This window comes from Rhinolophus hipposideros (genome assembly GCF_964194185.1).
Source record: "Rhinolophus hipposideros genome assembly, chromosome: 12".
NCBI classification, from domain to species: Eukaryota; Metazoa; Chordata; class Mammalia; order Chiroptera; family Rhinolophidae; genus Rhinolophus; species Rhinolophus hipposideros.
In genome coordinates, this window is record NC_138058.1 from 26096779 (window position 1) to 26114968 (window position 18190).

The 18190-nt window shown below is 40.9% G+C and overlaps 1 protein-coding gene across 18 annotated transcripts in view; it reads right to left on the bottom strand.

The window, feature by feature from the left end:
- DYSF (dysferlin) overlaps positions 1–18190 on the bottom strand; it is a gene marked incomplete at its 5' end in the record, with an annotated part of 204335 nt that overhangs the window by 29189 nt on the left and 156956 nt on the right. For all 18 annotated transcript variants that reach the window (XM_081069417.1, XM_081069419.1, XM_081069415.1 and 15 more), the window contains one exon: positions 1746–1844. In XM_081069417.1, coding sequence (XP_080925543.1) covers positions 1746–1844 — 99 coding nt within the window. The remainder of the gene's footprint in view (positions 1–1745; positions 1845–18190) is intronic.

Consider the following 18190-nt stretch of genomic DNA (forward strand, 5'->3'; position numbering starts at 1 on the left):
TCTTTTGTTTTCTATCTTTTGCTATTAAGACTATGAGTTTTTTCCCCCTATGCTAATGATCACCAAAAATATGTTTTTGTCTATACCCACTGTGTACTCCATTCTCTCCGTAATGCTACAGGCTCTTTTTCAAAGACTCGTGATGTTGTTAGTGGTTTTCTTCTATTTACTTATCCTTAAAGGACCAGCGTTCCTTCCAGGTCTGGTTTTCCCCCCAGAAACAGGTTGAGTGCATTTTGTTCTGGACAGCCCATTTTCATTTGGATACTATCAGAGATCTCCTCAGAGAAGTCAAGCTGGAGGGCTGGGTGCCAATTCAATATCTGGCATCTGAGGGAGCAGTAAGGGGGCCAGGACCATGGGCCATCCTGGCAGAAGTCCTCATTCTTACTGACTTGTTTTTTTTCTCATTATTTTGGCAAGGCTACAGTATCACATGCCAGGCCTAATGTGTCGCACCTTCTTCCTACAAATAGTTCTGTCTCTTTGCCCAATCTCACACACCCAACTATCAAGTCAACGAAGAACTTGTTGCCTGACGAGGTTGCCTGAGGCACCATCTCTGTGTATCCCGGTCTCCCGACACAATTCACCTGGAACCCTCCGATGTATTAGAGACAACTCTTGCCACCTTGTGAAGTCACCCTCTGGAGTGTGCACCAAGGGCTCTCCGAAGAATTACCTGAAAGCCTAGACCCCCACCCCTCCAACCAGCCCCAAATCCCATTCATCAAGTTCCCTTTAGAGTGCTCCTTGGGCCACTCCCATGTGTCTGACAGCTTTTGCATCCTTCTCTCAGTAAGGCAGCCAGATAGAGCAAAGGACACCCAGTTAAATTTGAATTTCAAATAAATAACAGACCATTGTTAGATAAGTGTGCCTCCTGAAATATTTGCAGCATACTTATACTAAAGTACTCACTGTTTATCTGAAATTCCAGTGTAACTGAGTATTCTGGATTTTATTTGGTAACCCTCTCTAGGATACTACACAACTCCTTTAGGGAGTAATTTTGAGTCACCTTTGGTTATCTTTTTTTAAAGTATCCTACTTTAAAAAAGCATAATTGTATTTGTGGAATTTCCTCAAAATACCAGAATTTGTCTGAGTCTTCTCTAGTTCTGTTTTTTTATTGTTTTGTGGGGCTTCTTTTCTTTTCTTTTTTCACAGAAACAGAGCTTACCAAATTTTTATATTTACTAGGTAACTTCTATCTCAATTGTAGAGGTGGGGAAATCAGAGCTACATTCTCGAGCTGACTTTCCTTAATACTTTAATACAAATTTTTGTTACAGAAAAGTTCAAATTACTTCAAAAGATACAGAATAGTATAACAAATCCCTAAGTACCCACCTCTAAGCTTTAACAATTTTCAATATTTTGCAATTTCAATAATTTTTAATATTTTGAGAATCTACCAGAGGGCCACGCACACCATCTATCTTCCCCCTTACTTTTTTCTTTTTGAGCATTGTCAAATAAACCCTAGGCAGAATTTCACCCATAAATACTTCAGTACTTTTTACATTCTTCCAAGATACTTTCTTGCTTACCCCAGCCCACACTTAGTGCATCAGGATTCTTCAGCCTTCAGGCACCAAATGGGGAGACAAATGTGTGTGTGTGTGTGTGTGTGTGTGTGTGTGTGTGTGTGTGTGTGTGTTCTCTTTCTGTTGTGTCTCCTGCTGCCCGTGGCATGTGCCCAGGGACTGCTAGAATGAAGAGAACATTTGCAAAGGCCTCACCTTTAGAGTGTCAAAGTCCTTTTCCAAGTAAGAGCCGCACTTTTCCGTCTCCCCAGTCGAGGCAAAGAATTTGCTCCACCAATCGATGAATTCCTCTTCCTGAGTGGGTAGAAAGAAACCAATCACTTCAGAAACAGAATGTGCCATGCGAGGTCCTTCTGGACTGTACACCTAGCAAGGCTGACAGCTGGCCTGGACTTCAAAGCTCCCCTATTGGGAGCAGAGAGCAGGTACTTCCTGCCTCTCCAGGGACCAAGACTGGAAAAACAGTTTGAACACCTGCCTGGTATTCAGAGGCAGAGGCTCTGGCCGGGGCCCTGTCCCCATTCATTGTGTAATTCTGTTAAGCTCTCGGGTTTTCCTTTTTCTTTCTGTAAAGTGGGCATTACCCCCTGCATTACCCCCTGCATTCCAGGGACATGGTGAGGCTAAAATCTTACAGTACATAGGATAACTTTTGGAGGAAGATGTCAATAATGTGTAATTTATGAATAAAATGCAGTAGACCCAGGAAAACTCAGACCCCAAAGAGCTATCCTCCCTGTCCCACAACAAACCAATGAAAAAAAAGTATTAGAAATCAGAACTTAGCCTCCCCCAAGATCAAATCCAAGCCAAATCCCTGAAAACCAACAAATGCTGACTAAATGCCTATTATTCAAAAGACATTATGCTCCACAGAAGAAATGAGGTGAGAAGAAAGGAAGTTTGTGACAGCGCACTCTCTGCCTTGCCCTTCCTGCACTTCCTCATATTTGTAGGAAAAGATGGACAGCGCTGTTGTGGCACGCACTGGCCTCCCCACCTTTTAACTCCTCCTGCACATGCTAGGGCCACAGGCCCTCTGAGCGCTTGTGTCTGGAATGCGCCTCCAGTTGTGTCATGTCTGTGTGTGTCCTGTCACCAAGGGAGTCAGCAAGCTCCCTGGAGGTGGGATGGTCACTCTTCCCCAGGCCTCCCCCAAAACCTGCCCAGGGCTGGGCACTTGATCTGTACCTGTGAGTACCATTAACGCTCACCCAGTTCCATGAGAAGGGCCAAGAACATGGTAGAAGAGCCCATCTGGGACTTTTTCCTTCTCTCCACGAGTGGGTGAGCTAATTCTCCCAGGAGCCTGCTCTGCTTCTAAAAAATGAATTGAATATCTGCCACTGAGTTTCTAGAAATGTTGGTGGCTCCCTTTGAACCAATGCCCAGTCCCTTGAGTCCCGGGTTATTAAAGGTGAGCATAAGCTGGAGGCAGGCCAAGGGAACCTGAACAGGTACAGTGGGGAAAGGGTGGAATGAGGTTCTCAGAGTCTCGCCCATCTTGGAAGTGTGGCCCTAACACTTCTGTGTGGCCAGAATGTGGTCCCTAGACACACAGCACAGGGAGCAGGTGTCAGAGCCAGGCTCAGTCTGCAGAGAATCATTGTCTGACCAACTTACCAGGAGGTTCTTCTGCAGCCAGAAGAGAGGTGCAGATGGGTTAAGACACAGGATAGCAGAGCTTTCCAACTTATAACCACTTAAGAAAACCCAGCATAGGACAAGGCAGACCCTAGGCCTGATGTTTTATATTCAATTTAAAGGAGAAGATACTATGGAACAATAAACATACACAGGCATGCATATCAAACTCACACAATCACCAACACATGGAAGACTATTACACAGACATGCTTGAGGGATATGTACGCTGAAATGCATATATACCTCCCCAAAATACACATATTAATTAACACATAGGCAAATATATGCAAATAGTTAGAAACAGTTAGAATGGAATTTCATTTCGCTGTTTGATTTCTCCTAACTCTTTATTTTTTCCCCTAGTCCAGATACTTAAAGATTTGAGTATATGACTCAAGCCCAGAGACAGGCATAAATAAGCAACAGCCAGTGTGTTTTGTACAAAGACATGACAGGAACACAACAGCCTACGGGAAAGTTCTTACACTACCATTAACATTGTCAATTAAATAGACAAACATTATGTAACCTAAAAACAGAAAATATACCTTCTTTTCCAGCACCACTGGAGCACTTAGAAAAAATTAAAAGCCACAAAGCAAATCTCAATAAATTCCAAAAAATAAACCTATTATTAGTCACATTTTCTGACCATAATGCAATAAAATTAGAAACTAATGAAAAAATTGAAAATTAAAAATCCCAACCTTTTAGAAATTTAAAGCATACTCTTAAAACCCTCCTAGCTCAAAGAGAAAACCAAAACTAAAATCACAGATACTTAGAAAATACCAACAGTGAGAGGGTTATACCCCCAAATTTGTGGGTAGTATCCAAGTCTGTACTCAAAGGAAAAGTCAATCTTAAAGTTTTCACTTTTATACAAAAAGAACGAAAATAAATAATCTGATTAAGAAAAATTCGGAAGACCAAAATTTGAAAATGACAAGTGGAAATTAATATATTAAAAAGAAGAAGGAGATTATAAGTGATACTTAAACCCCAGAACAAACTTTCAAAAGACCAATAAAATAAACATTTATCAAATCTAATGTTGAAAAGTGGGTACATCATAAGAATGAGAAAGATCAAATAAAAAGAAATTATAGGAATAAAAACATTAAGAGATTTACTACACCTAAATCAATGACAAAACCTTGGAAAATCTAGATGAAGTGTATAATTTTCTAGAAAAATATAAATTGCTAAAATTGACTCAAAACTAATAGAAAACATGGAGAGATCAGTAACCCTGAAAGTGAACGAGATCTCAAAGAACTACCTCCAAAGAAAGACACCAGGCCAAGATGGTTTCTTTGGGGGTAAGTTCTGTCTTTCAAAGAATAAACCATTCTTTGTTCAACAGCATAGAAAAAAGATGAAGTTTCTCCATTCATTTTGTGAAGCCTAAAAAAGACAGACACACACACACACACACACACACAGAGTAAGCTTATTCCTAAATAAAGATGTAAAGGCCCTAAATGATATACAAACAAATAGATTGCTACAGTAGATCTGACATGGTCAAGCCAAATTATTCCAGAATGCGCAACTGACTCAATGATATTGGGACCCTCATACACTGCTGATGGGAATGTAAAATGGTGCAGTCACTTTGGAAAACAGCCTAGCAGTTCCTCAAACAGTTAAACAGAAAGTTACCATATGACCCAGCAATTCCCCTCCCAGTTATCTATCCAAGAGAAATGAAAACTTGTGCCCACACAAAAACTGTACAAGACTGTTTACAGCAGTACTGTTCAAAACAGCCAAAAAGTAGAAACAGCCCAAATGTCTATCAACTGCAAGATGGATAAAGGAAATGTGATATATCCATACAATGGCATATTATTTGATAGTGAAAAGCAATGAGGAATTGATACATGCTATAACATGGATGAACTTGAAAACATTAGGCTAAATGAAAGAAGTTAATCACAAAAGACCGCATACTATATGATTCCATTTACATGAAATGTCCAGAGTAGGCAAAGCTACTGAGACAAAAATGTAGATTAGTGGATGGACATCCTACCTTCCCTCCTGTTACCATGGGGGCTGTACTTGCACCCCAACCCACAGCCAACCCTTGCACTCGTGTCCTGGATCCCATGCCCTCTGGTCTACTCAAGGACACCACTCCATGATTCTCCTCACCCTCTGCTGCGTCATCAGACTTCCCTCTCTGCTATAACATGCCCAACAGCATTCAAACATGTGACACTAGTTCCATCATTTTAAAAAAAAGTACGTCTGGCCATACTTCCCCTTTGGGCTTCCACCTTATTTTTTTTTCCTTTTAGAGAAAATCTCCTAGAAAGAATTATCTACCCTTGTCTCCAATTCTTGTTTTTCCCTTCTCTCTGCTCTACCAAGACATGCTTGTGAAGGTCACAGTGACTCAGGCCTCCACAATCAATCTAGTAGCAGTGTTGGGTATAGGCAGTCACTCCTCTGTCCTTGAAATACCCCCCTCCCCCGTGCCTTGCAGAGCCCCTTGGTGGTGATGCTCCCGCCTCCTGGCCACGCCTTCTCAGTCTTTGCTGATTGCTCCTTGTCACCCACCCTCTGACCACCCGACTGTCCTGGGGCTCTGTGCTCAGACCTCTTCTCTTCCCTGTCCACTCTTACTCCTTTGGGGGTTCTCCTCAAGTCTTATGTCTTTAAATAACATACACATTGATGAATCCCACGTTGAGCTCTCCCACCTGAATGACTCCTCTGAACTCCAGCTGCCCATGTCACATCTCCCACTGGACGTCTCATAAGCTTCCCGAATGCACCATGTCCAGATTCCAATTCCTGATCATCCCCCAGCCACCTGCTCAACTGCTTCCTTCCAGATGCTCAAGCCAAAAACACTGCAGTCACCTTGGACTTCTCTTCCTCATACCCCACATTCCATCCATCAGCAAATCCTGTTGGCACCATCTTCAGTACTTAGTCGGAATCAGACCACTTGTCCCCTATCATGACCACCTTGGTTCTCCATCACCTGGATTACTGCACCAGTCTTTGAACTGGCCTCCCTATTTTCACATTAGCCCCCAAATCTATTCTCAACACAAGAGCCACACACATCAAACACATCACCTCTCTGTACAACTCCCTCCAATGATTTGTCAACTCATTCAGAGTAAAGCTAAAGCCCTTACAACAGCAACAAGCCAAAGTCTCTCACGAGGAGCCCCTCACACCGCTCTGAATCTCACGTCCCCCACTTTCTTCCTCACTCCAGTTACAGTGGCCTTCCTGGCCCTTGAACATTCTCAGCACCCACATGCTCTTCCCATGGCAGGAATTCTATCCCATGACAGATTCATGAGTGACTTCTTCACCTCCTTCAATCTTAACTCAAATGTAATCTGTTTTACCCTCCTTACTGACCATATTTTAAATCATGACTCCTTCCCAGCAATTCTTTTTCAGAAGAAAAGGAAAAATTGCTTCTTCTTCTTAGCAATTATCACCATCTGATGTTCCATATATTTTACTTAAGTATTTATTTGTCTGTTGTGTCTCTTTCCCATAAGGGCAGAGATCTTTATCTTTTTTAACACTACGTCCCCAGTACTTAGAACATTGCCTGGCACATATTTGCAGTCCAGTAAATATTCGCTAGATATGTGAATGCCCTAAAGAGCAGAGGGCTGGGTGATCCTTGACTTTTACATTTCCAAAGGCAGACGACATGCCATTAAAAATATATATAGGTTTACAAAGATGTTTGTCCAGCCAGTTTTGCCACCCTATACAAAGGAGACGAAAGCGTAGAGGGGGGTAGAAGGGTAGAAGAAACAAGAACTAGAGATTTGTAGTGATTTCTGATAAAGTACCCCACACTCTGCCTCCCCAGCATTAACTCCAAAGTTATATGTGGAAGAGACTCCTCCAAAACTTTGGGGATCTGGGAACAGCAGTCACCTAAAAGTTGCCAGAGGAATTGGAGCACAGCAGAAGATGGTTGTAGGGAGTCATAAGGACAGAGCCTAAGGAAGCCCCAGTCATTTCTTGTAGACCCAGAGTGTCATGAAACAGCTGACAAATTGTCCCATGCTCCTTAGAAGGACTTGAAAGTGAGGCCAAAGAGAGAGCCAGGGAACCTGAAAGGGTCTTGTGGCCAAGATAACAAGATGTTGACTGTTGCTCAGAAACCAGTGGACCTACAGATTCAGGGAGGACACATGCTGGTGACCAGGGGCCCTCCCAATGGAAGTCATGACATTCTGGAAACCCAACCCATGATTTAGCGGCCTCCCAGGGGTGAGGACAAAGAGGAAAAGTCCAAAACTGACTGAGCTGAAATCTACACTGTTGAAGAATACCCAGACTTTCCCACCATCAGGAAAAACGTGAGCTCAACAGAGAGATGAAGTTGAATCACAGAAAAATAAAATTATATTTTTAACACACTCACAGATGTGACTTGAAAATATCATTCCTGCTATTTCACTAATCCGGCTTCTGATGAAGTTACTGCAAGCCCACTTCTTCCTACTCTTCCTCAGGAAGTCCAAGAATAAGCTAGCACACCCGTGAAAACGAGCCCCACAGAAACAGGACAGCGCTTCCATGTCTTAACCCAGATGTGCCAAAGCCAACCAACTCTCTGATGTTAGTGGAATCCCATAACCTGACCAGTTCCAAAAGGGAACTGGTCAGAGATGTTCTCTAATTCCAAGTGTGTTCTTGATCTCATTTTGCAATAGTTGAACAGCCAGTCTTGGACCAGGGCAAGGACAAGAAACAAATGCAAAAGGCTTGATTGTTGAAGTATCATCTCAGGCTTTGGCAAGAAGTCTGACCATTAAAACTCGATTTCCCCATGTCCAAGGTTCAAGGTCCCTTATCATTCAGCCAGCCAAGCAAGCAAGTCTGATCAAGGCATGGATTGGCCTCTCCAATTTCAGCTAATAGCATTCAATTCCTAAGCAGCTAGAGCCATGTAACAAACACATGCTTCTGCAAGCTTGATCCGGTCTAATGGGTACCCTAATCCCTCCGAAGACCCGAATCAGCACAGCACATTCCGAACATTTAATCTCCCATTTTCATTCAGTGGGCCTAACACATTTCATGATTATGGGCAGCAAAATTGACAATCATCTAAGCCTGCCTTTCTATGAAGTGAGGAAAATGGGGGACAAGGGGGATCGTATCACTCACTTTCTCTCCCCACGATGACCATTTGAATCAAAGAGAAAAGTTCCTGGTCAAATTTATTTATCACCAAAGTTATAATGTTAAACCTTGGGTCACTGTATGGAACTATAGACCGACCTCTAAAAAAACAGTCCATTATTTTTTTTATAATTTTAAACAGGCTTTTGTCAAGCCAGAGGTAGACATCTAGATTGCATTGAAAGTAATTTCTCTCTTAACACAAACCATTATCATAAAGATAGTAATGACATAACAACCCAACATTGGGGTTATTGTGAGGCTCTGAGTTGATGTCTGCAAAGATATTCTGTGACCGGTAAAGTTTACCATGATAAATGCTCTTGTTGATATCGCCAAAATCATCAGTTTGATCCCCAGGACTGCTGACCCATGACTTGACATTTGCATAACTGGAATAATGATATGATGATTCCTCTAATTCTCCCATTAATGTTCTGAGGTTTAAGAAACTGAGCCTATTTGCTCATGCACTACTATAAACACAGAGACAGAGGTAACATACAAGTACACGTCTCTGTGTAGACCGGACAAACCTCTAGACATGCAGACACCCCAATTTCAAACCTATCCTATCCCATGCATACTAAGCCTTTCATGCCCCCCAAAACCACACAAACATATGCCCACAGCCAGCTACCATGTTGATTCAGCAGAACTCTACACACTCATAACAAAAATCACTTAATTATTTCCACAAGTGGAACACTGGGCTTTCAACCTCTTGTTGACACTTTCTGCAGTCCTGCCCCCATATCTGTTAAAGGGGGATCATTACTCTGCTTTCTCCAACTTCAAGCTGGCCCAGCAGAGGTGGGAGGGAAGGGAAGACCTTTAACCAAGATGCTGAATTGCTTCCAAAAGGCTCAGTGAATAAATGTGCCTGAAATCTTGCAAAGTCAAGCAGATGGTGAGCAGAGAAGGGTCAGGACCTGAATTTGACTATTGGCCTGCTCCAGATGGGGCACCCAAATAGGGTGGGGACCTGAGGGGAATCCCAGCTTACTAGCCCTTTCCCAACTCAGGAGCCTAAGGTGGATACGTAAGCTCATAACTTGGTCCTCTGAGGACAGCATGTCCACATACACCCATACAGAAAGCCCAGAGGAATCTATCCAGTAGGTTGAACGAAAGAAGATTCCATCAGTCTTCAACCCTATGAAGAAAGCAACATCACTAATTCAGGATCTGTGATGATTCCAGTAGGGCCTGGGCCAAAGCTTACCTTACCTTCTTTCTGCTTATGTAGATAGTTTTGTTTAACAAGAGTTCCAACAATGTACTTCAGAGAAAAACTATTTTTGAAGACCTTCCCAGAACTGCAGAAGCATTCATCAAACTGCAGACACTAATCTTAGCTATCTTAAATTCAATTTAAAAAGTATTTTGGGGGTGCCTACTATGTGCCAAAGTCAACCTACTTTCTAGTTACTGTGTGCATTTTCATATACAAAAATCACATTACTTTTCAAATATTTTGTACTTTGAACTTGCTACTAATTCAGTCTGGTTTCCCCAGGCCTCCGTGAATGTAAGAGAAGTGTTAAAGACACTGGGTAGATTAATAAGCTTCACTGAGCATCCTCAGGGGGCTTGTACTCAGAAACAAGGGCTGCACCAAGTTCTAAGCACTGTTTTGACTCAGCCTAGGGGGCAGGAGAGGATAGGCTGGTGACAGGACCCATAGGGCTAAAAAGGCATTAAATTAGACCTCAGAGAGAACTTCTTGTCCTGTAGGTTTCCAAAGAGGGCGGACAATTTTCCTCTGGGAAGAGAAGAAACTTTTTTTCTCTGGATGGGAAAACAGGTCCTTCATGGACCAGGGTTTCCCCTCTAGGGAAGAGGGGGGTTTGGTGGGGTGGAGGGGGCGGCGAGGAGGGCTGGTTGGAGGGGACTGGGGCCTCCTCCTCCCTGATGAGGCCCTGGAGTTTGCCAGACCAGTTTCACCCCGGGCTGTCCCCCCTGCAGTGTGCATCGAGGGAGGGGGGGTGCACCCCCCGAGGAGACCACAGGAATGCCAAGCAGGGGAAAGGCGCCCGGAGCCAAGGGCTCCAGCAACCAGGATCCAATATCGGTGGGTGACTCCAGCCCCCGTAACAGGAGAGACCGTAAAGTATGTGCTCTGCTTCCCAACCAGCAAACACAGCAAATAACCAATTACTCCAAATAGCTAACAGATTTCGGCTCTGATTTCCCTCCCCTTGCCTCCCCTGTGCCTTCACTTGTCATTTGATGGGCGATTTGTATTTGCTCTGAGAAAATGAGAGAAGGAATGACTCACAAAGGAAGGTCCAGATTACACGCAGTGACAGGCATCAAACCTCCCTAATCAGAACTAATGGGAGTGGGGGGAGGCCAGGCTGCACTGGCAACACATCTGAACTGGAGATATTTTTAAAGAAATACAGTTTTGTTACTTTCAAGCATATACAGTAATTCTTGCTAAACCAATATTGCCAGATACATGTCCTCAGGAAACCTACTTTAAGGAGACGAGTGTCTTCCTAATTAGCACATCCAATACATACAAAAGTACAGGTAAAACAACTGATGCAATTAAAGTTAAAATAACTCCCCCTCAAACTCTCAAGTTCAGAGGTACAACCATGAGTTCTGAGACTGCCTTGGATGCCTTCTGGAAATGCTTCCTCACTTGGGAGCCACACCCTGTAATTGATTCCTTTGCTCAGAAAACCTTTGCTTCTAAGTCTTTGGATAAATTGTTGTCAGTACTCATGAGCTGCAATGAGGCATTCCCCCAAAGAACTTGGAATTAAGGGAAATAGGGCTGTCCTCGGAGAATTAGATCGTGAAATCGATGCATGGTGGTTCAGAGCAAGGACAGGCAAAATCACCTCATGGGGAAGAGTGGCTCCAACACTAAGCCTTAACCCTAATTGGGTAGATTGTATACATACATCCAGAGAAAGAGTATGTCGGTGAAAAAAAGGAATGGTCAGTGCTGGAAAAAGAGAAAAAGAGGCGTAAAGATTGACTGTTAACAGTCATTTACATTAGCACAATCAGGGGAGAGGGGACACAGGATTAAGGACTGAAACTGTCCCTAAATTTAGATATGGCTGTATCCATCCATTTTGGTCAGCTGCCACTAAATTTCAGGTCACAGAATTAACTCTCCTCATTCTAATTCCTCACTCATTTCCAATGACAACTAGGCTTCCCAATTGCTAAGCCTATAGAGGCTGGACCACTATCCAAGGTCATACCCCTAGGCAGAAGTATTTCTCACTGGAATGTCATCAACGGGCAAACTTGGTTTAGAGACTTGAGTAATATGTGTCCAGCCCTGAACAAACTGACCTATCAGGTGTCTGAAACCACAAGGTGAGGATCCACCCAGCCAAGACTTTGGTAACTTCCCTAAAGTAATTAACACTCCTCCTGGTGGGCCCGGTGGGTAAGTCTGCTCTCCTTTACTTAAAAGAATCCTACACTGGAGTCGATAGGCAAGGACTGTGGCCCTGACAGCCTGACAGCCGCCAACAAACAGCAAACAAACTCTTCAGCCTAGTAGAAAAGCCTCGAATCCTGCTTTCCTTCTTAATTCTCCACCGTACTGGATTCCTAAAAATATAGCAGCCCTTCACTGTTTCCTTCTTCCTTGTATCTGAGTTTGAGATTAGAAGGAGCCCCATCATGCAGAAGCCATCTGAGCTCCCAGTACTTGACAAGCAAGGACTTCCCTCTGCAAGGATAGACAAAAAGAAGAGACTAAGGTTCAAAACAAGGGACGCAGTATGAGGACTAAGAGAAGTGGTGTGTTAATGAATTGAGTAAAAAAGGAAGAAAACAAATTGACTAATTTATGCTCATAGGAAGTTTCAAGACAAAAAGTTAGAGTTTGCAGTCCTGAAGGAAATATAACCTACATGAAGACAAACATGACTGTCAAATTAAAAACTATAATAAAGACACTGATTTCTAGAGGACCAGAGAACCCCTCCAAGTAAAAACACCTAATTAAACATATATCTTTAAAATCCTTTTTAAATGAATGACTGAGCTGATGGGAATGTAAAAACAAAAAAAGAAAAGAAAAAAAAAGAAAGAAAAAGAAAAAAAAAAAAGAAATCAGAAATCTTTGGGGTCAAATGAGAAAGCAAAAAGGAGTCAAAATGCAAACTATGGAGCCCAAAACCACAAGCTGAGCATTTAGTTTTAAGTGAATCTGGGTTTGTAGTATTTTCAAGCATCTGGTAAAAGTAAACATATATCCTCTCTGAAAAACTGTGCCTTTCATCCAGACCTCAAAGAACTCTCAGATCATGTTCCAAGGAACATGAGCTCAAAATTAAAAATAGTGAAACACACAAGGAACAAGACACCATGAGCAAGAGTCTGCTAGAAACACCAACTGTAGATCAGACCTGTTAAAACAACAGAAAGCAGAATTATCAGAAATAGGACTTTAATGGAAAAAAATGTTTAAGAACATAAAAGGCATTAAAAATATGGCAAAGAAACAAGACTTTCAAAAATAAACAAGTAGATTTGGGGGAAAAAGAACTTTTAAAGATAAAGATTAGAAACTCAATAGATGGGGTTAAACAGCCATTAGAAACAACGAAAGGCTTAGTGAACTAGAAGATATATCTTCAGAAATTAGCCAGAGTGAAACACAAAGAAACAAGTAATATGAAAGAAAGTTCAACTGACATGGAGAATAGGGATGGTCCAATGTAGATCTAATCAGAGTTCCAGAAGGAAATGATAGAGAGAATGGGAAATAGTTGAAGAGATAATGATTGAGAACTATCCAGAACTAATTAAAGGAAAACGAAACAGTCCTCATATTTAGGAACACAACAGCACAATGGAAGCCAGAAGATAGTGAAATAATATTTTCAAAGTGCTGACAAAAAATGTGTCAGTGAAACTAGCATTTCCAAAATAAGGGTGAAATAAAAATATTTTTAAACAATTAAAAAGTGAGGAAATTTTACAATGAACTGACGCTAACTATAGGAATTTCTATAGGCTCTACTTCACGAAGAAAGAAGATGACCCGAGGAGGAAGTCTGATATATGAAAATAAATAATAACTGTAGGTATAGCTAGAAGAAAAATTGATTACTTAAAAGATAATGCTTTAAAAATGTATTTTATAATGGTAGAACTAAAATAGTAAACAAAAGTTTATAAACTGGTACGTGATTGGAGTTAAAGCTTCTAAATTCTTTGTAATATTATGGAGGAGGCTACAAATACCAAGTAAATCAAGATTTTGCTAAGTTGAATAGACATACTAAAATGTCTATACTAACCACTAAAGGAATAGAAATAATATATAGTTTTGAAACCTAAATGGGAAGAAGAAATGAAACGGGGATGGGGGATCTCTCAACCAAAAAAAAAAAAAAAGAAAGATAAAAGGAAAAGGGCAGGACTAATAGAGACACAAAATACGACAGCACAAATAAATCCAAATATATAGATAAACACAATTAATATATTGGGCTCTCCAACTCTCTAGTTAAGATTAAAATATTATAAGAATTCATTTAAAAAAAAAAAAGAATCTATTTGCTGTTCATAGGAGAGACTCCTAAAACATAAAGTCACAGAAAGGTTGAAAGTAAAAAGATAGAAAAGGTTACACTAGGCAAATGCTAACTAAAAGAAAGCTGGTGTGTGGACAGATAATTTTTGACAAAGAAGCTAAAAACATACAATGGAGAAAAGACAGCCTCTTCAATAAATGGTGCTGGGAGAATTGGATAGCCATGTGCAAAAGAATGAAACTGGACTGTTATCTGTCACCATGTACCAAAATTAATTCAAAATGGATCAAAGACTTAAGCATAAGACCTGACACAATAAACTGCATAGAAGAAAACATAGGTTCTAAACTTATGGACCTTGGGTTCAAAGAGCATTTTATGAATTTGACTCCAAAGGCAATGGAAGTAAAAGCTAAAATAAACAAATGGGACTATATGAAACTTAAAAGTTTCTGCACAGCAAAAGAAACCATCGACAAAATAAAGAGGCAACCGACTGAATGGGAGAAGATTTTTGCAAACAGTGCCTCCGATAAGGGTCTAATATCCAAAATATACAAGGAACTCATGAAACTCAACAACAAAAAAACAAACAACCCAATTGAAAAATGGGCAGAGGACCTGAAGAGACATTTCTCCAAAGAGGACATACAAATGGCAAATAGACATGAAAAAATGCTCAACATCACTAATCATCAGAGAAATGCAAATAAAAACCACAATGAGATATCACCTCACCCCAGTCAGAATGGCTATCATCAACAAGACAAATAGCAACAAGTGTTGGAGAGGCTGTGGAGAAAAGGAACCCTCATACACTGTTGGTGGGAATGCAGACTGGTGCAGCCGCTATGGAAGGCAGTGTGAGGTTCCTCAAGAAATTACGAATAGAATTACCATATGACCCAGCAATCCCTCTCCTGGGTATCTACCCAAAGAATCTGAAATCATTTATACATAAAGACACGTGTGCTCCAATGTTCACTGCAGCTTTGTTTACGGTGGCCAAGACATGGAAACAACCAAAATGTCCTTCAATAGATGAATGGATAAAAAAGTTGTGGTATATATACACAATGGAATACTATTCAGCGTTAAGGACAGATGATATAGGAACATTTGTGACAACATGGATGGATCTTGAGAATATAATGCTAAGCGAAATAAGTCAGACAGAAAAAGCAGAGAACCCTATGATTTCACTGATATGTGGTATATAAACCAAAAACAAGACAAACAAATGAGAAACAAGAACTCATAGACACAGACAATAGTTTAGTGGTTACCAGAGGGTAAGGGGGGTGGGGGGAGGGAGATGAGGGTAAGGGGGATCAAATATATGGTGATGGAAGGAGAACTGACTCTGGGTGGTGAACACACAATGGGATTTATTGATGATGTAATACGGAATTGTACACCTGAAATTATGTAATTTCATTAACAATTGTCACCCCAATAAATAAATTAAAAAAAAAAAGAAAGCTGGTGTACTTATATCAACATGAGACAAAACAGATTTTAAGGCAAAACTAATTAGTAGAAATTTTAAAAGGCAGAGGAGTGGGAGTTCTCTATATATTGTTAAAAGATTCACTCCTCTAGGAAGATATAAGTATTCTAAACTTCTTTGTGTCTGAGAACATCAAACATATAAAGGAAAAGTAGGCACAATCATAAGGAGAAGCCGTCAAAATTTACAACAAAGCAGAATATTTTCACTTATTATATGTAAAACACATTTGTAGAATACACATTCTTTTCAAGTACACACAAGACAGTTATAAAACCTGACCTTGCATTAGGCCATAAAGCAAGTGTCAAGAAACATTAAACACAGACTACATTCTTTGAACCATAGTACAGTTAAGCTAGAAAACAATAACCAAAAGATAACTTAAAACGTAAGTTAGGAACTTCTAAAACATACTTTTAAATAATTCAGGTGTGAAAAGAATATAAAAGAAATCAGAAAATACTCAGAACTGAAAAGTAACAAAATACCATTTACCAGAACCTGCAGGATGCATAAAGCAGTACTTAGAGGTAATTTTATAGCCTTAAGTATTTACATTAGAAAAGACGAAAGTTTGAAAATTGATGAACTAGGCATAGCACTTAAGAGGTTAAAAATATAATAAACACCCCAAAAATAGAGAGGAGGAAATAATCTTTAAAAAGAAGTTAATAAACTAGAAAACAAGGACACAATAGAAGATGAAAAGAGATAAAAACTGGCTCTTTGCAAAGACTAAAAAAAATAGACAATTTCTGGCACAAACACTAAAATATAACCTTACGAATGAAAGGAAACATAAGTAGGTTGAGAAGAAAATTTTTTGGAAAAAAGTCATTATAGAAAATTTGTCAATTTTTAGCAAGAAATGGATAAACTCCTATAAAGTATAAATCACTAAAAGAGATTCACATAGAAAGATAAAATCTCAAAGTCCTGTAAATATTGTTTTAAATTGCAACAGCTGTTTAAAATAACCCCAAAATGAATACTAGGTCTAGGCAGTTTTACAAATGAATCTACCAAACATTCAGGCAACAGATGATGTCAATTTTTTATCATTCTTTCAGAGACTAGAACAAGAGCAAATATGCCCCTAAGTATTTTAAGATTAGTATTATCTAAATACCAAAACCTTAAAAGAACAATATAAGAAAAAGAAACTTCAGGCCATTATCACTCATAAAAATTTATGCAAAAAAATTCCTAAACTAAACATCAGCAAACTGAATCCAGCAATGAACAAAAAAAAGATAATGGACCATAACCAGGATAGGTTGTTTCAGAAATGCAAAGTTGTTTCAGCATTTTTTAAATCTATTAAGGTAATTCACCACATTAGCAGATTAAAGGAGGAAAATCATATGATCACCTCAACAGATACATAAAGAACATTCAATAAAATTTAACATCATTCATAATAAAAAAAAAAACTCTTGGCTAACTACTATTGTTTGCCTGATAAATTTCATACTCATGGTCATCAAAATGGTGGCGTGAGGTGAGCCTCTGTAAAGCTCCCCTGGAATTTACAACTAATCGAACAACAATAATTCCACAAAGGACTTCCTGCACAGCAGACAGGCAAGACGAAGAGGCCCACTACTGAATTCACCTAAAGGTGGGCGAATCCCGCGAGCGGGGGAGGAGGGAGAGGAGAAGTGCGGAGACGGAGAAGCGCAGGCACAGGATGCAGACATAGCTCAGTGCTCCGAGCTCGCTGCATCCCGGATCTTCCGCAGCTGCGGGAGAGGGAAGAACTCGGACTGCTAGGGCTCCGCTTATGGCCCACAGGTCTGAGAGGGCAGCATATAACAAGGCTGAACCCAACACTCACGGCAGAGACCTCGGAGAAAAGACTGAGAGAAGAAGGCTGAAAACAGTGGTTTAAGCCCTCACTGCCGAGCAGAGAACGAAAGCCTTAGGCACTGAGACGAGCCTCCCCCTCCCTACCCTCCCAGAGCTCGCCCCGCCCCCACCTGCCCGGTGCTAGAAGCGATAAACTAGCAGTGTCAGATCAAAAGAACAGAATATTTGCTGTTCTGAGAACTGTGGACCGCAGACACAGATTCGCAGCCAAACTAGTTTCAGCAAAGGGGAGGGAGCCGTGGAAGCAGGAACGGCTGTGGTGGTGGTCATCGCCATTGCTCTGGGCCACCTCTCACAACTCACCCCACTCCTGGCCCCACCTATCTGGGTGGATCCCTGCAGGAGTAAACAGAACTGCTGAAACAGTTCTGGTGCAGATTCCTGCTGAATCTGGTGCAGGAAGAGCTTTGGAACTTCAAAAGCTCTCCGCATACCCACACGGACACTGTACCCTGTGACCCAGGTGAACTATTAACAGAGGAGAAGCCCGTCTCTCAGGATTTCCCCCCCCCCATTGTGAGAGAAGCTGGAATAGTGCAAAGAAAACATAGCACTACCGTGTGAGAGAGAAAAAAAGGCTGCAGTCGGAGAGAAAATAAAACATTCTACCAACAAGTACTGGAAAACAAAAGAAAGACCTCTTCCTATCAACCTGTTGCAGAAGCCACTCCTATAGATGTCTAGGAAGAGAAACAATAAATCAGTAATTGCCATGAATAACCAAGGCAACAAGACAGCTCAGAAAGAAAGTGAAAAGTCTCCAGAAAAGGAACTTAAAGATATGGAAATGTGTGACTTAAATGACAGAGATTTCAACATTGCAGTTCTGAAAAAACTCAACAAGATGCAAGAAAACACAGAAAGGCAGTTTAATGAACTCAGAAACACAATCAAAGAACAACATG